The 21,616-nt window shown below is 43.8% G+C and overlaps 1 protein-coding gene and 1 pseudogene across 1 annotated transcript; one reads left to right on the top strand and one right to left on the bottom strand.

The window, feature by feature from the left end:
- Window positions 1-8,852: 8,852 nt before the first annotated feature.
- Window positions 8,853-19,796, bottom strand: LOC133379001 (vomeronasal type-2 receptor 26-like; the record flags this gene model as incomplete). The annotated part of the gene is made up of 4 exons (XM_061613613.1): window positions 19,680-19,796; window positions 15,786-16,595; window positions 13,359-13,485; window positions 8,853-9,730 (listed from the first exon to the last, which is right to left on the bottom strand). Coding segments are annotated over exons 1-4 (1,932 nt in total), but the record flags the coding sequence as incomplete, so codon positions are not given.
- LOC133381675 (vomeronasal type-2 receptor 26-like) overlaps window positions 18,776-21,616 on the top strand; it is a 41,207-nt pseudogene continuing 38,366 nt past the window's right edge.

The raw sequence follows: 21,616 nt of genomic DNA on the forward strand, positions 1-21,616 counted from the left end.
CTCAGGAACAGGTACAACTCTTCAGCCTTTTTAGATTAGAGGAAGGGATATGGTTAGGTGTATACGGTTATGCATGGTGTATAGAAAGAATGGCCACCCACCTGGATGGGTTTAAAGGGAAATTAGGCAAACACACTGAGGATAAGGCAGTCAGTGGCTACTAGCCATGATGGCTATGCACCACGTCCACTGTCGGAGGCAGTGTGACTGTGGATCATACTGTTGGAAGTGGGGCAAGAGCAACACCTGTTTTGCTCTTTTGTTTATGTTTATTTGTTTGTTTATTCAATTTGTATCCTGCCCTTCCTCCCAGCAGGAGCCCAGGGCAGCAAACAAAGCACTAAAACACTCTAAAACATCATAAAAACAGGTCTTAAAATACATTAAAACAAAACAGCGTTAAAAACATTTTTAAAAAACTTTAAAAATGGTTAAAAACACTATTAAAAACATATTAAACAATTTTGACACAGATGCAGACTGAGATAGGTCTCAACTTAAAAGGCTTGTTGAAAGAGGAAAGTCTTCAAAAGGCGCCGAAAAGATAGCAGAGATGGTGCCTGCCTAATATTCAAAGGGAGGGAGTTCCACAGGGTTTATGTTCCAGAAGGGAGATAGAGTTAGGGTCCTCCAGATGGATAGTCTTGATTACCTTTACCTGTGATGCTCTGACTGACTTCCTTCCATCGCTAGACTGTGTCGTCTTTGGGAAGCTGACCTGCCCCTCCTCCTTCTACCCTTTCCTTTTTCTCTTCTCCACTGTCCGAGAGGGAGGAGACACCTTTGTCTCTGCTCTCTCCCTCCTGAGCCATGTGGGCTACTCCCAAGCCTCGGCGTTGCGCCTCCAACTTAGTTAGTTAGTTAGAACTAGGTATGCCTTTCTATCTACTATGTATTTCTAAAAAATAAAGTAGCTTTTTGAGAATGTAATGCTACACTAGAGAAGATTTTGGTCCGATCCATCAGGGATCTTCTTACGCTCTCTTTCCCGAGGAAGCCTTTCGTGAGTTTGCAAGCCGTGCTATTAGGTGGAGAATGAAGTTCTACCAGCATCCCGCGTTGGTGCTTCACTGGCAAAATGCTTCTCAGCTTGAGATTTTGGATAGCTCCTGCGTGCCAGAGTAGACAATATTGATGTTGATGGCTGCATTTTCTGCCTCAGTAAATCAGGGGAGAGGAACCTCAGGCCTAAGGGCTGAATGTGGCCCTCCAAGCCTCAGTATCTGCCCGCAGTACTCTCCTTAGGCAACACACTCTTCCCTAGCCATGTCCCCTACTGGCCATGATTTGCACCCTCCTTGAGTGTTTGTGCCTGACTGGAATGTGCCCCTGAACCTTGCCTGCATGGATGGGGGGTGCAGAGGGGTGTGTGACTGTGGGTAGAAATGAGTCTACTGTACCAAGGTTAAATTTACATTCATTGTTCTGCTCACTTTTGCCTCTGGGACTGCCCACCACTGGCATGTGGCGCCCTGAAGGTTGCCCAAAAGGGAATGCGGCCCTTGGCCTGAAGAAGGTTGCTGGTAAAAAGTAGTTTCATGAGCTCATAATGTTCAGAAGTAACTACTCCATGTAGTGCGTGTATATTCACGTACATCCTAAAAGTGTTTCTTGGTCCTGACTCTTTTGAAGGTGCTTTGTCAGTAAAGGCCAGGCCAGGCTCACCTTTTCCCCCCCAAGCTGACCCATGTCAAGACCAGGCAGCCACTTCTGTGAGTTCTTGCAAACATGCTTTCCTCCAGCTCTGCACCTGCGTCACACAGAGATGTTGTCGAGGTGATGCTTTCCCCCTTATAATTATTCTTACTATTGCCAAAGCTCCGGGGATTTATTTATTTAATTTATTTATTTATTCTATTTGTATACAGTCCCATAGCAGAAGCTCTCTGGGCGGTTTACAGTAATGGTTTAGCAGTTTAGCAAAATATTGCCTGTGAGACAAATCACCTAAACATCAGAATCAAGAACAATGTACCTAAAAAGTCTGGTGCATGAAATATCCCCTGGGCTACTGAGAGTCTGTCTTTTCCATTCCCTAGAGCCCTGATTGATCACTATGTTGTCCGAGTCCCTGAGGTCCCATCCCTTAAGGGACCACTGTTTGATACACCTTTTCAGCTTCCCCCCCCCAAACTCTGACCAAGTTTTCCTACCTCATCACCAACTTCTGCTGTTGCATCAATATGTCTCTCTTCCCTTTGTTAAATGGACTGTTACCAATTCCTGTTCTGATTCCCCTCAAGCCTAAGCATTTTTTTTTATCTTTATCCTCTTTTTGCAAGTCTGTCTGGTCTTTCCCTTCAAATCCTTGATTCCAGCTCCTGCAGCATAGGAGTCATGACTGTTTCCACACAGTCTTTGTTCCAGCCTGCCTTCACAGCTTCAGGGGGCAACAGAGTAAACATCCTATATCAGAAACCAGGTTCTGACACCTTTAAGTGACCTTCTCCTCATTTCTGACCATAATGAATGTGTTTTGATTCCCCCCTGACCCATGTGTCCCTCGAACCTCCTTTTGGTTTAAGGTCCCAGTGAACCTGAGTATTATTTTGGAGTGTTCTGTAAACTCTCCATGAACTTGTCTTATTGCCATGGAGGGATCCTAAGGAAGAGGTTTTGTGTCCTCTGCAGCCATCTATGTTGCAAACAGGAGGGCCCTCCATGTTGGGAAATATTGCTTCACATAATCTCTCTGTGATCCAATCCCATCATCCCCGATTCTGAGGGAAAGGTTTTTGAACTGCCCAGGACTGCCTCACCCGTAAATGCTTACATTTACTTCTCCTCCATATTCTCCAGGCAATGAACGTTGATGGGACATTGGTTTCAGGGGTCCATTATGAATTTAACTTATTTCATAACGCGGCTTTCACAGACACCACTTGCCCTGTGGGAAGGGAGAAGGGAGGCAGGCAAGCAAGCACGCAAAACAACATCAGGGCCTCCTCTCCTCAGATGGTCCCCTCACCACACAGGGCCAAGTTTACATTTTAATATCATATGTTTGTTTTAGTATTTTAAAACTGTAAACCACCATGTATGCCTTGGCAGAAAGGCAGCATATTAATGGAATAAATCATAATCCGGAGAGAAATATTCCTTCCCTCATTTATAGCAATAGTTTTCTTGCATAAAAGAGTTTGTGTTTGCTTCCAAACTCACTCCCCAGGTGATGATCTTGGAACATGGACTTCCACCTGTCACGTTTCCTTGGCAGCCATAGCCTGAATTCAAAAAGAACTCATTCAGCACTCACTTCCCCCCCCCCCCTTTCCCCTTCACCGGGTGCATTCCTCTCTTCTCCTTAGCTTATTCTCCTCTCCCACAACATTCCCATCACCCTGGAAATGATTGCCTGGAGGTCTGCACCATCTCCAGAAAAAACTGTTCCATCACTGCAGCCAGTGGGACTTTCCAAGTGTTTTTCTCTGGAAGTGAAATGAGGGACGTTTGACATTTTGCATGTGGTGTAGGGAGAAGAGGACTAAACTGAGATTCAGTGGCGTCACTAGGGTTGGTGTCACCCGGTGCGGTAACTCATGGTGTCATCCCCATGAACCTCCTCCTGTACCAGACCATACAGAATCCTTAGTAATGTTTTTTGTACTAATGTTACTCGTAAATCGTTCAGAGCTTGGAAAAGTTACTTTTTTGAACTACAACTCCCATCAGCCCAATCCAATGGCCATGCTGGCTGGGGCTGATGGGAGTTGTAGTTCAAAAAAGTAACTTTTCCAAGCTCTGATATATCACTGAATGTAATGGCAATAGTAGTGACATAAACAACTAGCAAAATTAAAATTACACCTTTAAATTACAATATCATACGCACAGCCCAAATTCTTGCTCTTATCACTAATGGGAGTTAATTATCTTGCATATGCCCATAGTAAATTTTCAGATACTTTCAGACCCTCAGCAATTTTCAAGTGGTCTATGTAGAAGAAAAGTTTGGGAATCCCTGGTATAAGACATCTGCTTATGTCCCTATGCTGCTCTCACCCCTCATTTAGGTGCCTGGGATGCATGCATGTGGACATACCTCCTTACAGTTATGGAAAGTGATTCTTAATAATAAGTCTCCAGACACAAAGTTACATAGGTATTTATCAGTTGTTTAGTAGAAAATTCAGAAGTGCAGAGTCCCTTCATGATAGTTGCAGCCACATAAACCCTTTTTTACTCTTGGATTAAGAATGAGATCTTTGTTAATGCATTCTCTCACAACAACAAACATCTCTAGGAGCCAATCAGCATGTAAGTGGAGAGCGTTAGCAACTGAGAAGAGTCTTCTTAGTGGCTGACTCACCTCCTTTCACTCTGATTGGCTCCAATCAGCAGGAAAGGCAAGGAAGCCTATTAGAAGACTCTTCTCAGTGACTAACACACTCCCTTTTCATGCTGACTGTAGGATGCTTGGAGACATAGGGACCCTGCTCCCAAAAAAGCAGAGGGACTAAGATCCCCTGGGCGACTACCCTCCTGGTGCTTATGGACATGACCATAATATATTTTGTGATGTGCAAGTTCGATATTATTTATTAAGTGTGTTTAGGATTACACTGATGGCATTCCCAAATATGTACTTTCACACAGACTTTGGTTTTCCATAACACAATGTTTGTCCAAGCCTCCACACTTGGGGGGGAACTACTTGCACACCCCTTCCATAAGCACATCAAAGTTGGATACACACCTGAACCAAGACCCAGACAAAAGGGCACTCAAAACAAAAAGGTAATTACAGTGGCTGAGTAGATCTTGTACAGTGGTTATACTGACTGGGCAGCCACTGTCCTTCATATTTTACAAAATACTTTTTCCTATACAAAGATTAAATTTCTGTGTATGAAAAAGTATATGCAGCGGTCTCAATAGTGAGAAAAGTAAACAAGTGAATGGTGATCCAAATGTTTTTCATTCTCACGTTATGAAGCTAGCTGCCAGATGATGTATCATCTTCGCTACGCATGCAGCGTAGACTGAAAAAACAGCACCCAAGCCACCATTCAATACGTGCACGTGTTCTTTCCGACATGAATCTACAGGTCTCAAAAAGTAATGTGTGACAAAGTCCTCAAACACCTTATAACATGCCTCAAACATGGTCTCTTGTTCTACCAGCATGCCTTCACACCATCACTTTGCCAAAACATAAGGATAGGTAAATTGCTTTTAGGGAGGTTCACAATTACGATTTCCTATTTATTTAATCTGAAAATATTTAAAATACATAAAAAACAGCCAGGGGAAGATATTGGAGAAATATAAAATAAATACAAATAAAAAAGGGGGGGAGGTGAAGAGACCTTAAATGTGCTACCCACTATCTCTCAGCCTATCCTCCCCTCAGGATGAAAACAACGGAGAACCATGACCACCCCCAGGAAGAAGGGCACACTTAAAATGTAGAGGAAAAAATCATCTACAACCATAGTGTGAAATCAAATACTGATTGGGACACAGTATGAAGAAATATTTATATAAACATGACTCTCAAATATGTTTATGAATTACACAATCTGTAAATATATTTATAGTGCAATCCGATGTTTGTTTACTCAGAAGCAAGTCCCAATGTATTCAATGGGGCTTACTCAAACTGGGAAGTGTGGAGAGAACTACAGCCTCAGGTGATAAGGAACTTGTTCTTTCAACTTGTTCTTTTAAATTGAGATGTTATCCCAGTCTGAGTCTGTGTTGGAATTGCTTTTTAATATGTTTTTAAGCCTTTTCTTCTTCTTCTTTTTTAAAAAATGTTTTTTTAAAGCTTTTAAAAAATATTTTCAAAGATGTTTTAATATATTTTAAAGTCTGTTTTTATGATGTTTTAAAGTGCTTTTAGTGCTTTTGCTTGCCGCCCTGGGCTCCTACTGGAAGAGCGGGATATAAATCAAATAATAAATAAATAAAGTTCATTCACCCAACCCAAAATTCAGAAATGCCTCTTTAGGTTGTTTTCCAACTGTTTATTCTTGCTTTATAGTTATTGGATTTTAAATGGCTTTATTTCTTGTTGTGAGCTGCCTTGGTTTCCAACCCTACCTCACAGGGTTGTTGGAAAGACACACACACACACACACACACTGCAGATGTATAAATACATAGAGCCCATATAATAGTTTATTGTCAAACCAGTTGGTCATTGCAGAAAAATCAGTATTAGTTTCCTACAGAATAAACTGTAATACCTAAGTAAGCCCTGCCTACTTGCTTTAAAATAGGACTGGGGGGGGGGGACCAAAAGAGAACACAAACACAATTCTTTTTATCATTCACACCAAAGTCCCATTGATTTTCAGCACATTCATAACCATGTCTACTCAAAAGTAAATCCTATTGAATTCAATGGGATTTACTCTGGAGATATGGGATTAGCAATGCTTTTACCCCCACAAAAGCAAGTATTGGGAAGGTTTTCAAAACACTGCCTAGGATCTGACTCCTACACGTAAGAGGGGAAAAAACAAATGTATATATTTACCCAATTTATGAGATGTTCAGATAAACAGGGGGGGAAACCACCATTTTCTGGCCTTGCAATGAGGTTTACTAGACACTGCCACAGGTCAACCCAACACTTCACTGATTGGCTGCAATTCTGAACAGGCGGGGTTAAAGCTACGAAGTGCTATACAGTAGTTTAAAAAAAGATTTAATGGGGGCAGCTGACGTTTTTATGTATATCTCAAGAACCGGACCACCTAGACACTTAATTTTTTTAAAATTAAAGCTGAGAATCACCCCCTCTGATGGTGTCACCTGGTGCTGTCTGCACCCCCTGCTCCCCCCTCGGGACGCCACTGGGTTCAGGTAAAAATTGAGGGGAAATGTTCAAAATTGGAATAGTGAAGTCTGAGCATCACAAATGAGCAAACAGAAAGCAAAGTAAAAAAATGAAATGAAAAGGATTTTAGGGAACTCAGCATCTATAAAAACGTATACCCATTTTAGGATGGAAGATCCCAAGGGCCATTCCTATCCTATACATTTAAAGAGGGTGGTTCTTTGCTGTTCACATTTTCTGCCTTGTTCAGATGTGTGTCCTGTTTTGCAGAGATGCCACAAAGTGACCCTGAGACCTTCAGTGGGCAGCATATGACACCTGATTTATGAATTTTTAGGATTCACCCTAATTGTGCCATAATATCCTTGTTCAGATGTTACGGTAGCAACGGGACATGCCTGTGGAAGGAAGGTGTGCACGCATTGCTTGGGAACAGAGGAGTTTATTATTTCTCTAGTTTCCTTTCTGTGCTGCTGGCGCAGTCCTTGTGTTGCTTGGAAGGTCCTAATGAGAACATGATTCCCTCACCACTACTCCTTTTATTCCCTGGCACCAAAATGGGAAGTTGACAAAGGCTGTTTCTAGAAAGTTGACAAAGGGTCCCTCCAGGCGGGTCTTTTATTGTGGGTGGCCCTGCAACATGTCATAGATTTACTCTGCTTGATTAGTGGTTGTACAATGCTTCTCCAATGCAACTAATGGGGATTTTTTTTTAGATACAAACAGTGTTCCAAAGCACAGTGTGGTGAAGCAGCTATGAGTCACCTCATGGCACAGCAGAAATACAAGTGCAGAGGAAGTGGTTCTCTTTTCTCTAAAAGTTCGCAAGGGGGTATTTGCAAGAGGTACAAAAGAAAATGAGAAGAGCAAGGCACATTTCCAGATAAGTTTTAACAGGCTTATGACAGGTCAAAGTCATTTCTACCGCACAAAATCATAGCCTCTTAGTGTGACTGACCAAACCCCCCCCCAAAGGTTTTTGAAACAGTTGTGAGAAAAAGAGACCTGCTTCATGAGTCTGCTTATATTCAGCCTGAGCTGTACAGCAGCGACTGTGTTTGGCTTTGTGCGAGAGTTTTCCTGCAATGAAATAGTTTAAAAGACAGACGGCACTAGCATGGCAGGCCGATCCCAGTGGGTCAGCTCTGAAGGGGTAACACTAAAGGGGGGGTTCCCTTTGAGGATCTACATTTCAGGAGGCTCCACAAGGGTGCTACTACTTGAGATCTTGTTTGTGGCTCCAGCTTGGATGAGCTGGTGGGAGAGTGTAGAAGGAACATTTTTGGTCGCCACATGGAGTGAATACACAATATTGGTGGGCAAAAGCCTCCTCTGGGTGAGAAGCAAGGTGGAAGTGTCTGCTCTACACCTAGTGAGAGATGGGATGTTCCAAGACTGAGTCTCAGATCCAAACTATTGGATACAAGCGCATTATCTGGAATGTGGTGATCATTTGGAAGCTACTGAACTATTTTTGTGTTGGAATTATTATTTAGCTATGAAAAGTAAACTATTATTTAGCTATTAAAATTAAGTTAGCTTCTTTGTATTGTTTTATTGAATGTTGGATTGTTTTTTTTTAATTTACCCACTGATATTATGATTATTTCTAATAGTTTATTTGTTATATTTATTCTTCATTTGTTATATTGTGATCTACCTTTAGCACAATTTTGTAGAAAGGGTACCATAAAATTAAACAGAAGATAATGATGATGTCAACACCAAAGTCCAATAGCAGAATATTTGCTAGAAAATAAGACTGCAAAGCCAGTGAGGGTGACCCCAGATGAGCGTTAGCAGCACAAAGACATTGTGGCTGATCAAGTGAGAATCAGGCTGTGACAAAGCAACACATGCCAAACATAAAGCCCAAAGCGCCTGTGGCCATTGCAGTCATGCTGCATTCATTTTCATCATTCATGATTTAGGCAAAATGAAGGGATAGTTATATCAAAGGAGCTGTATTCCAAGAGAAGCATGTGAGTTTCATTTCTGTTGTGCTGGACATACTCAAAACAGTATTTTAAGAATCAGATGCCATTTTTATTTTTGTTGTCAGATGCTCCTTTGTATTCAGATCAGGCCTCAGCACAATAATGTAGCACTTGGGAATGAAGATGCAGCCCAGAAGGCCAGCACTGGAGGCCAAAATAGAGAAGACCTGCACGGCTACCATGTATTTCCCCTTCGTGCTCAGGTAGGTGGGCACAAAGGAGACCCAAACACTGCAGAAGACCAGCATGCTGAAGGTGATCAGCTTGGCTTCATTGAAGGCCCCAGGCAGCTTCCTGGCAAGGAAAGCCACCGTAAAGCAGATGGCAGCCAGGAAGCCCATGTAGCCAAGGGAACCATAAAACATGGCAATGGACCCTTCGTTGCATTGCAGGATGATCCCCCCAGGTTGGGAGTGCATATCAGAGTCTGGAAAGGGTGGAGAGATCCCCAACCAGATGGTACAGATGACAACTTGGACAGTGGAACAGGAAATGACAATGGAATTGCCCAGACTCTTCCCCAGCCATTTCCGCACCCTGTTCCCTGGCTTTGTGGCCAGGAAGGCTAGCACCACAGTGATGGTTTTTGCCAACACAGAAGTGACGGCAACTGAGAAGATGATGCTGAAGGCTGTTTGTCTGAGAAGACAGGTCACTTTCCTTGGCTGGCCTATGAACAGGAAGGAAGACCAAAAGGAAAGCAGGAGAGAGATGAGGAGGATGAAGGAGAGGTCCCGGTTGTTGGCTTTGACTATGGGGGTTTCTAGAAATTTAATGAAGATTCCTAACACAATTCCTGTGGTTAAAGCGAAGAACAGGGAAATGGAAGCTAAGATGATCCCCAAATGTTCTTCATAAGCCAGGAAGGTGATAATCTTGGGGATACACTGATCTTGGTCGATGTTTGGATATTGATCTTCTGGACATTTGGTGCAATGGTCTGCATCTGTGTAGGAAAAAATGAGTGGTTTCAGCATTGCTTACATCCAAAATCAATTTTAATCTATTAGATCTTTAAAAAGATGCTGATGTGGGAGAAGTCATAAAATCAAAATGCATAATAAGGAGGGGAAGGCAAACATCTATTTATTTATTTATTTAGTTGGTTAGTTAGTTAGTGTTTACACTTAATCTTATTTTTCCTCCAATGACCCAAAGTGGGGCACAAGGTTGTTCATGCGCTCTATCGTCAAAACTACCTTGTGTTACAGGATAAGCCTGAGAAAATGTGATTGGTCCAAGATTACCCAATGAGTTGCATAGCTGAGAGGGAATTTGAACCCAGGCCCCTTGTGTTCTAGTGCAACTCTCTGACAGAGGACATGCTTTGTACTCAGAATGTGCCCTCACCAATAAAAAAAAAAGGATTTCAGTTGGTGGGGCCAGGAAATTTCCTCTGTGAGACTTTCCATAGTAGACAAAAACAGAGCAAGGTGGATCACTTGGCAGAAAGACAGATTCCTGCATTTTTCAAATCTGGAAGTGACAGGTGGGTAACCCACCATTACTTCAGAGAAAATAAGACTAGCATAGAAAAAATCTACATGTTAGAGGTAAACCGTATTCTTCCTCCAAGGAACTCAGGGTACCACCTATGTGAGGATCATGAGGCTGAGTGTTAACAAATGGCCTGAGGCAGTAAGAGCCTTTGTTCCTAAGCAGAGGTCTGCACTTTGGTCTGGTCCATCCATTCCATCCATCAGGCTCCTTCCAAGGAAGTTCTATGATGTTTCAAACCACAAACGCCGACCCTTCATGCAGCCTCCCTCTCTTATCACAGTCTTCCTGTCCCTGGGGCCCTCCAGATGTTTGGGGCTACAGTGCTCATTAGCCCCAGCCATCATGACTGCACTGGTTGGGGCTGATGAAAACTGTGTAGGAATTTGAAATGCTATCAGTTCGGGGTCTTAATTAAAAAATATAAAGGGGCTGTAACAACAGCTTTTGAGAAGCCTGACGACATGAGTAGAATAGTAAAATTCACCCACACACACTCAGTGAGATTTGTAAGAATTGCATTGCATTTGGAAACTTGCAAACTCACTGTGACTTTCTGTAGCTCAGTTGGCATTTGGAATAAACCAAGGTCAAGAGAAATATGGAACTCCATGGCGCAGAGTGTTAAGCTGCGGTAATGCAGCCGAAAGCTCTGCTCATGGCCGGAGTTCGATTCCAATGGAAGGAGGAAGTCGAATCTCCGATAAAAGGGGTCAAGGTCCACTCCATCGTCAGCAAAATGAGTACCCGGCATATGCTGGGGGGTAAAGAAAGGCCGGGGAAGGAACTGGTAATCCCACCCCATATATACGGTCTGCCTAGTAAACGTCGCAAGACATCACCCTAAGAGTCGGAAACGACTTGCACTACAAGTGCGGGGACACCTTTACCTTTACTGGCACAAAGACGCTATGGAGCCCTGAAGTATTTGTAATGGTTTACGCAGAAATTCTAAGGGGGATCTGGTTTTGACGGAATTTGATAGAGACCCTGGGACTCGGATACCCTCTTAATAATACAAGGAAGTGAGTGTGGGAAGGAATGAGACCACCTGAGCCCTTTTTTGGAAGTCTGTAAGGGGTTCAGGTATCATATAAGCAAAACTTGAAAACCCACAGCAGGTTTTACATTTGTGACTGGTGTATGGAGTAGGTAAATGAAGGGAATTTAGTCAAAGCTTGAGTGAATAAAGCTTCATAGAATGCAGAGGTAGTATTTTAAAACAAGTAAAACCGAAAGTAAATTAAAGTAGAAATATTAAAAGCCTCTGGATGAGAGCATAGTAATAGCTGTTACCCAAGCAGGCAAGGTGCATCCATTTGAACGGAGCAAGCAGAAATGATGATGTTCATGCCAAAGCCTGATATGCATCTGTGCGTGTCTGTGTGTCAAACGTAACATGTAAACTACATTTAATATAGGTGCTTTGCATAAATAAAATTTATAGTGTTAGGGGTTCAAGATGATAATAAAATACTAAAGGTACATTGCAAAGAAAGGGGGAGACAGTGAAGGTCATGTTCAGGTCATGACAATTGGCAGTTGAGCGTTGGAAAGTCCAAAAGTCATGTGAAAAGCAGAATCAAAAGTAGCAGTTAGCCACAAGGTTAGCCACAAAAAGGGAACCTAGTGAATACTTTGTGATCAACAACATACCATAGTCAGGGGTGGACATTTCCCAGGAAAAGGAGATGTCATGGACCAATTAACTTTAGAATTTTACCATCAATTAATACATTATCAGGTATGATGGTAGATCTTCTGTGAGGATGTATAAGTCCTGCACACAAGGAAGCTGGGTCACACTCCGGACTTCTGAAGGCAGGATCCATGTTGCCTGAGCCTAATGACTTGGGCCTGGACATTGCTTTTGGAACATCAATGTGTCCCTTTGCTGGTTGGATGGATATGAAGGATCTTTCTTACCTAAGTTGCTTCAGAGCTAGTAAGTAAATATTTTATTTGGCTTGCTGACTGAGAGTGAGCGTGCATGCTTGCATTTTTCTTTTTCTTGTCTTTAGTAAAGCATTGATATCTTATGTCCATTGGTTTAGCTTTACTTGCACTAAACAGGGCAAATTAGGGCACTTGAAGGAAAGGGGTGTTGGCTGGCAAAGCAGAGGCTAGGGTTCTTTGGCCTCTGGGCTGGCCGCGAGCCCTCCTCAGACAGGACTAAGAAGTGAGACTACTTTTAGCTATTGTTGCAGAGGTCCATTAGTAAGCACCCTGTGCACACAATTGCCAAACCTACACCTACGTTTGGGGGGAGAGGAGGAAAGATGTCGGTGGGTTGGGGTTGTTTAGGGTACCCTCTGGGCTTCCCTGGATCCATCTAAATTCAGTGCTTTAAAATCCTCCTACAACTGTTGTCCAACACATCTGCTGGAGGACAGGCTGCCTTACCCATTCCTGGAAGGCTTTGCTAAAGGGTTTTTAAGGAACAGGAGAATGAACCAAAGGTAGAATAGGGGTGATCTGCTCAATAAAAAAACAGGGGGTTGTCCTGGTGAAGTGGCCTTTATTTATGTTCTGAACTTTGCACATCAACTTTACTGCTAAGTAACCTCTGCTTGTCTGACACGGAATCACAGCATGTTGAGGAGGATTCTCAGCATATTTTTATGTTCACTGAAATTCCCAATCTGAGTCAATCCCTGCAATTGCATGAGGGATCTTGTGGCACATGTGCAAACCAGAGAAATTATCATAGGTACCCCGCAGTGCAGCACACACCTCAGTCTGTTTTATTGGCTGCCCCAGATTGCTTCTCTCAGTGAAAGGAGGGAAGGGATAAATCTGTGGGCGCATCATGCTGGTGATCCCTGTACAAAGCAGAGCATGGAGGGCATAGGTTAAATTAGAGAAGAGAGATGCATTCTGGGCAATGCATGATGAATCCTCCCCCTGATCTCAGCTTGGTAGCCCAAAGGTGATAAAAATTGCAGAAACCAAGACATTATCCATATTCAGAAATGTCTTTAGAATCATCACAGAAAGGGTCTCGGAGTGAATCTTTGTCCTATTTCTATCCTGCCAAGGACATCTTGGACTCCACCATCTCCCTTGGAGTCACCCACCTTCCTGAGTGGAGATTGTCCCTTCCGCACAAGGAGCGCAAGCATAGCAGCAAACCGGCTCTCCCTCTTGAACCACCTTCTTGTATCCAGGGCGACAGCTTTCAGTACACCTGGAGCGAGGCACGGTCTAGCCACAAAGAGAAGAAGGTGCACCAAGGGGAAAGGTTTAGGAGTATGTGTGTTTATGGAAATAGTTCTTAGAGTTTGGAAAGGACAGCAAAGGATCTCCTGTCCCTGTAACCCCAGGCTCACCCTCCCCCAATCCCGGAAATACGTTGGATGCAGAACAGCACGAAAAGGAAACCTTTTTGGTGTGGTTGCTTGCTTCTTTGAACATCTGTATCCTGCTCATTTTTGTCTCTCTAATCCCTCCTTGTCTCATTTTCAGTCTTAATCTGTATCTCTCTTTGCACTTCCTCCTTCCCACAAAGTCTCTTATCTCCACCGTCAACCAGACTTTCACTTCTGCCTCCTTCCAGCTACCTGCAACCTTGATTTCTCCTGATTTCAAAGTCATAACTGTCTTTTCTCTCGGCTCTCTGTCCAGAGCGACTTCCTTTCTCCTCCTCAATCTCTTTCCCATTTGTTCTTTCTGTCCTTCATGTTTAAAGTCACCCTTACTTTCTCTCTAATCACCTTCCGTTCTTCTTCTGCATCATCTCTCACACACTATGCCACACAGTGTTTGCTCAATCGTAGCTTCTCAGCTCCTTTAACCCACTTCTTTGTCAGTCCATCTTGGGACCCACAGCTTTATCTCCACCTGCAGTCCTTTGGACGTTTCTCTGGCATCGGGATTTCCTCCCCATCTACTGACACACCCTAATGACAACAGAATATGAGCTCCGAGGACTGATGATGCTACTGCTTCATCTCTCATTCCAAACATCATCTTCATCTTCATCATTATTAAATTTCCCATCTTTCCTCCAAGGAGCTTGAGGCGGCATCCAGGGATCTCTCCCACATTCAATTTTATCCCCAAAACAACCCTATTGGGTAGGTTAGGCAGAAAGTCTGTGACCTGCTCAAGGTCACCCAGTGAACTTCACCATGGCTGAGTGGGGATAAGAACATAAGAACATAGGAAGAGCCTGCTGGATCAGGCCAGTGGCCCATCTAGTCCAGCATCCTGTTCTCACAGTGGCCAACCAGGTGCCTGGGGGAAGCCCACAAGCAGGACCCGAGTACAAGAACACTCTCCCCTCCTGAGGCTTCCGGCAACTGGTTTTCAGAAGCACGCTGCCTCTGACTAGGGCGGCAGAGCACAGCCATCATAGCTTGGGATTAGAGGGTAATAGATGTTACGTGGAATACAAGTGTCCTCTACCTTTTTAAACCATGTTGGCCACACAATGGCTTCTGGGTCAATGGTGAACTTTATGTCAGTGGATGCTACTCTCTCTACGCTCCCAATTTTCACTCTAACACGAGACTCATTGGGAAACATCACCCAGTTCTCAATATTGAAGGTGGCCGGCAGCTCCCCATTCTCATCCAAATACAGTCCGCCTATGGAAGTATTTGAAAACTGGATTTCTCTTAAGAAATGGTGAAGCTGGAATGACAGAGGAAACACCAGCATTAAGAAAGCATGAAAGCATGTTGGATATCTCAGCCCTGCTCACTCTGAGCTTTTCTGAACTGTGGCCAGTGCACATCTCATTTGGACTCATAAGTTCTATTCGGGTATTCTATTTTATTTATTAAAACATTCATAGACCACATTTCATGGAAAATAAGGCAGTTTTAAGGGTAAGATCAACTCAAAAGGCGATAAAATACTTTTTAAAAACCCTCATTTACAATAGGTACCCAAACCTTCTTTCTAATAGAGATGGTATTATTACGGCAGATGCCCGCTATTCTTTAGAGAAGGTTTTTTCACAGCAAGGTCACTGCAGAGAGTGTCCTCATAGGTCTACTCACAGTCAGGAACAGCATATGAATGCGATGTTCAGCTGTGCCAAGAAGTAATACACTTTTGTTTCAACAAGCAACATGAATACCACTCTCCTGTAGATTATCTTTTGTAGTTCTCTGTTTCATATCCTCCATAGTTTTGTATTTTTTTTTTTAAAAAAAACTATTTTTAGCTGTTCTTATCTTGTTGTTTCAATATATTGTAAACCTCCTGGTGATTTTTTGACAGAGGGGGAGAACTGGAGAGCTCAACTTTAGCTGAGAAAGATAGATCTCTCTCAGGAAACCAGGGAGAAGACACTGGATAGGGGAGTCTTCTGACATAATCATAGCAGGCAAAAAGGTTGATCACCACCAGGAGCCTCACAAATTGGATTTGCCTCAGGAATGGGCAATAGCTTTTCCTCACCACTATATTTTGGAATGGACTCAGGATAATAATGATAATGATGATTCCAGAATTTGGGGGATGAGTTGCAGTTTGCAAAAAGGGAAAGGAAATACCTGCCATGGCTGCAGCCTTTGAGATTCCAACCTGCCTCCTGCACCCACCATCAACATCTGCTTTGATCTAGATGAATACGCTGCATTTAAGGCATGTGCAACGGCTTGGACACTGAAGTAAGTGCTGTAGCTGTCTTGAGACAGGGTACTCTCCACCTCCTCCTGGGGCAGCATATCCAGCTTCTCCTCCTCTGTGCATCTTGTCCAACCTCTCACGGACAACACATGCTTTGAATATAAACAACTAAATGCTTTCTTGGAAAACAGATGGAAAAGATACACATTTGGTTCATAGTACTCGTGTTTGGTCCTTATTTTGGTCTTCATTACAAAAGACAAAGAACCATGGAAGTATTGGAAGAGTTCAGGTCCAGCAGACAAGTTCATGTTGATGTCCTGAAACCCTGTTGTGACCCAGACTTTTGCCCCATTTCCCCCCTCAAAGCTTCTTTGCAGTGTTATGATTGAAATCAATCCCCTGTGAGTGTTTTCATAGTAAACAAATACACTAATTTGTCTCCATATGAGAAATGGCTTACTCTCGCTGAGTATTTTGTGCAGATCCTTTTCTGATAGCTGTTTTGATATGGCAACACAAATTCCACTGCTGATCATCAGAGGTCTCATGGCACTCAAGAACCTTTCTCCATTCTCATTGTCTGGAGCAACGAGACCGATCCACGTCCAACCAAAATGCAGGAGCAACTTGACAATCCCTGGGTATTGTGTTTCTTCCCTGGGGACCAGCCGGTAGACAAAAGGGAACTGGGTTTTGTCATCAATAGTCTGAGCAGTAAAGCCATAGCTGATCTAATGAGGAAATTAGGAACAGATATTTAACAACCTGAATGATAAATATCTAACAAATATTTTTGCTGCCTGATGCTAATAGTTTTCGTCTGAAACATCTGGAGGGTGCCAGGTTGGCAGAGGCTGAGGGAAGAAGAAAGAACCCTGGAACCACAGCTCAGGATTTTCTCACCTATTGATGTTGCTTATTGACTCTCCTAGAGAGAAAGAGGAATTTTATGCAGCTGAAGTTCTCCTCTGTCTCTGTGTGCCCCCCCCCGCCATTCATACCTGTGGGATTTTGTAGATGCCTGACCTGGTTGAAATCTCTTTTGAGATGACAGAATTGGCTCCTTCAAGAACAGCCAGCAAATGATTCCATTTTCCACAGGCATAGTTTGGAATATTGCTTTCCCCACCCGCAAGTAGGTCTGTCATGGCATCAGAAGTCATCCTTGCATCAAAGTAGTTCTCATACAGATTGTATCCCAGGGTGATGTTGGGTAAGAGCCTGGGATCTCGATTGATCTCATGAAGTGTGAACAAGAAGGACAAGATGTGCCAGTAGAACCTAGGTGATGAACTGCAATCAATCAATCAATTATTAAGTGTCAAACTACTGTTCAGGAATTAATTAAAACAAACATTATTTGATCCCCAAGTAATGATTTGTATGTTTGTAGAAGGGTGGGGGATAAGAAGAGGCATAATATTGCTGCAAGGTGGAAATCCATTTGCCACTTAAGAATAAAAATGGGGAGATATGCATGCTCCATTGCAGAAGAGGAGAAGCACCCATACTTCAAAGAATTATATATAATATATATACGGAAGGTTCATGAAATACAGGGAAATTGCTGCGAGGGCCGCAGCTGCTTCAGTGGTCTTTTTCCTTGAAAGGGGGTGCCTGTATGCCATTTTCCTGAAATTTACATCTCAGCCTATAGTCTAGGAAGAGAATAAAGCTGCAATCTGAACTCAGTTTACCTGTCAGGAAGTCCTGTTTAATCAGTAGGACTTACTGATTTATGTGTCAGTAGAAATGATTATCATCATGCTGAAAGTCAGTAAATATCACTTTCAGCCTGGCTAGTTATGGGCAGTCCAGCCCTTTTGTGAAACAAACCATCAGGAGACTGCAAGGACTTTTTGTGCCCTTTCTTTGACTTTCTCTTGTGCAAGTGAAATCAGCTGAGACTAGGCACAGCGACGAGGGAGAATCCTAAAGATTGTGGACTGATGTCAGGGGGAGACAGAGAAAAAAAATCTCAGAGCCAAATTGTGTCCCCAGATGCATTGCACTTGATTAAGCTTGCAATTGCATATATTATTTTGGACCTGAGGTGGTCTCAGGCTATGGTCTGAAGGCACATGAGCCCAGCACACTGAAGCTAAGCAGGGCAGGTCTGGTCAGTGCTTGGATGGGAGACAGCCTGGGAACCATATGTAAGCCGCCTTGGGTTTCTATCAAGAAAAGAAAAGTGGGGTATAGATGTAATAAATAAATTCTTGGGTAGATTCCGTTAAGAGACAAAAAACTCTCCAAGTAACATTGCACCCAGCTATAAAGGACAGACCTGCAGAAGCACATTTGTCTCTTTTAAGGAACCGTTTTGTTGCAAGGGCAGTGCCAGATGTGGCTGGGACACTCATTCTGCTGATACCTTCCAGGAGGTTACTTCAGACTGGAGAATGTAAATATAAAAAAAAAGCTAAATAAAAATCACATGCCCTCCAAAATATCAGAAGAAAATACTTGAAACAAACATCTGATTCTCAAGCCAGAGCACTCACTCACTCCTCCCCACTCTCCAAATGTTCAATTGCACAATGGATTTGGTTCTGCTGACTAAAGAAGAGATTTAGGGCTGGTTCACACAGAGTTTTAGTGTGGGTCTGGTGCTACTCACAGCCCCTTTTAATTTGGTTCGCATGACATGCCTGGCAACCAGCAGCTAAAACACAGTTTCCCCTTTAAATCCAACATAAAAACATGCTGTTTTAATCTGAAAACGGAAGGGGAAAACGTCTCCAGTTCTGTATCTCTAGGGGTTTGTAGATGCTTTAATCCAATGCTTCCCTTCTCCACGCCCACTCCCTTCCCCTCCCTTTGTTCATGTCACTTCCTGATTGGCTGCTGGCTCCCATTCTGCAAGCCTGCATGGTCATTAGGAAGCTACGTGATCGATCCTTTCCCTTCAGTATGAATGAAAAGCACCGTGTTTGAAGCTGGCTTTGAGCCCCCTATGTGGACTGTGCAAACAGAAAACAAAGGTAAAAGCAGCATTTTTGCTATGATGTTTTGCTCCATGTGGATAAGCCCTTAATGCAAACACTTGCAACCTTTATACTAGACTAGGGTTGCCAGGTCCATGGCCTGAGACTGATCCTGTATATTTAGGAGAAGAGAAGGTCAGCCAAGTGCAGGTGTTCTTGCAATACTGTAATGGGAAAAACCACAAAGTGGAATTCTCTCTGCTCCCTCCACAACTTTTAAAGATACAGAAGACCTCTTGGAGGCTGGGCCTGGCAACCAGGAGGTCTTCTGTATCTTTAAAAGTTGGACAGGGGGAAGGGAGATTGCCACCTTGTGGTTTTTCCCATTACAGAGTTGCAAAAACACCTGCACTTGGCTGACTCTCTCTTCTCCTAAATATACAGGATCAGTCTCAGGCCATGGACCTGGCAACCCTATACTAGACAATTAGGCTGGGGACAGAAGGGAGAGCTGTGCACTGGCATCTGTGTTGAGACCACTAAGACCAAGCCATCTTAGCTGCAGCCTGTGCCTAAGCAAAGGGGCTGTTCTTTTGGTGGTAAAGATGCCACAATCCCCTCATTCGCCATTCAGATGTGATTCTTCCTGGATTAGATGCTATCTCAGTGTTCATGCAATCCCCAGCTGTTCTCAAAATGGCAACAAGAGTCAAGTATGGGGATTGTTTTGCCAGGGATGGCAGGAAGGGGTTGAAAATAGGAGATGTCCCTGGTAATTAGGAGCACATGATTACACCTATACTTCAGGGGCGTCCCTACCGGGGTGCGGAGTGTGCAGCCCGCACCCGGGTGTCACCATGAGGGGGGTGACACCCAGAGCCATCCTGCCCCGTGCCGTTGCCTGGCAAGTCTGCGCCGACTCCTCCTCGGAGGCGGGCAGGCGGGCGGACAGGTGAGAGCGGGAGCAGGAGCAGCGTCGGTGGGGCGAGGGAGGCGCACCGGCATTCTAGGCCTTCTGCAGCTGGGTGCCCTCCAGCGTGCGTCCTCCCAGGGGCATAGACAGGGTAGCTGGCCTTGAGTGCGTGTGCGCAAGTGCGCGTGCACAAGCCCAGCCACCTCGTCCATGCCCCTGGGAGGGCGCGCACCGGAGGTCCGCACCCCCCTGCACTCCTGCTAGTGACGCCACTGCTATACTTGAATGAAGTCTGATGGACTGAAGGGAGGAAGGATTGAAAAAGTGGAATAATGAGGTACAGTAGGGCCCTGCTTTATGGCGTTCCATTTTCCGGCGTTCTGCTGATGCGGCGGCTTTCAATTAGGGGAAATTCCCTGTTTTAAAGCTGATTTTGCACTTTTGTGGCATTTTTGCGTGACGTGACTGTGATGTTGCTGCTTATATTGTAAATATGGTAAGTGCTGGTTATATAGAAGACATATGGTAAGTGGAGTGAAAGAGGAAGGGGAGTACATGAGCAATAGAATGCTGGATGATTGGCTGAGTGCTTGAATGGCTGGGAGTATAAATGGAAGAATGACAGTTGAATCTGAGAGGTGGTGAATTGGAGGTGGGGGTGTTTGGAGGTGAATTGTGAGGTGCAGGTTGGAGAGAGGTGGATGTTGGAGGGTTGTTGTTGTTGAGAGTGAGTCGGAGTTCTGAGGCAATTAGTAAGAAGTCAAGTACATGTCAGAACATATATGAAACCATAAGCTTGTCAACAAAGTAATTAAGTAATCTTGTTATTTCTAGTTCTTAATAAATATTTCTTGGTTAAACAAAAGCCTGATTCCTTCAGCTGGGATACACATACCAGGGGGAATAGCAAAGTAACCAAGGCTGAACAGTTGTATCGAATGGTGGCAGCGGCGGATCAGAGGAAAGTGCATCCAGTCCCACAGAGAAACCCAGGGCTGTAAGCTTCAGTGCAAGAGTCTGCAGGGTTTTTTGGGAATTACCTATACCCATAGACACAAGGTATCGAGATAGCCTGGCAGAGACTAAGGCACAGTCTAAAGGTTATAAGAGATACAGAGTGTGGGGTAGTAAGGCCTAGCAGGGGGATTTGTTGAAATCTGTGCTAGAGCTGTAAAGGGTAAGAATAAACCTGACGTTCCTATCTGCTGGTAGCCACAAAGTGAGAGCTTCACAGGTGGTGCCGGGGAAGGACATCACATGACCCATTATAGTCAATCGGTTCTGCTTTATGGCGATTTCTGCTTTACGGCGGGGGGCCTGGTCCCTAACCTGCCGTATAAGTGGGGCCCTACTGTAATCCCCTGGCCTTCTATATTTTACTTATTCATTTCATTTCAAGTATTTTTATCCTACTCTTCTGCCAAAAAAAAAAAAAAAAATCCCCCAGAGCAGCTTATAAATGTCATTTTTAAGACAGTCCCTGTCCTCAGACTTATAGTTTAAAGACAGAACATAAAAGGAAAGAGGATTAGGAGGAAGGAGGAAAGGTTTAAGTTTGCTAAGAGGGATTTTCCCCTGAGCTGCTGGGTTAGGAAGGAAGCCCATTCTACCCTCTCATCCAATGCAAAGCCTGGCATCTACTTGCGTGTAGGAAGCCATACAACTTGGGTTAATTCAGTGCATGGTTTTGATCCCTGATCAGACTCATTTGCATTCCTGTGTCACATTCTTCAACAGGCAACACAGCAGAATATCAGGGAGAGTGGTTTACTGTGGATGAATAAGGAAAACAGAAAATAGGACAGTGTGGCCAGTGGCCAGATACGATGGGAGCAGCTACATCTGGAGGGCTACAGGCTGCCCAGCCCTGAAACAGGGGCTACTTCCCTGGTAAATTGGACCACTTGAGAAG

Source organism: Rhineura floridana, chromosome 3, assembly GCF_030035675.1.
Source record: "Rhineura floridana isolate rRhiFlo1 chromosome 3, rRhiFlo1.hap2, whole genome shotgun sequence".
Lineage (NCBI taxonomy): Eukaryota > Metazoa > Chordata > Lepidosauria > Squamata > Rhineuridae > Rhineura > Rhineura floridana.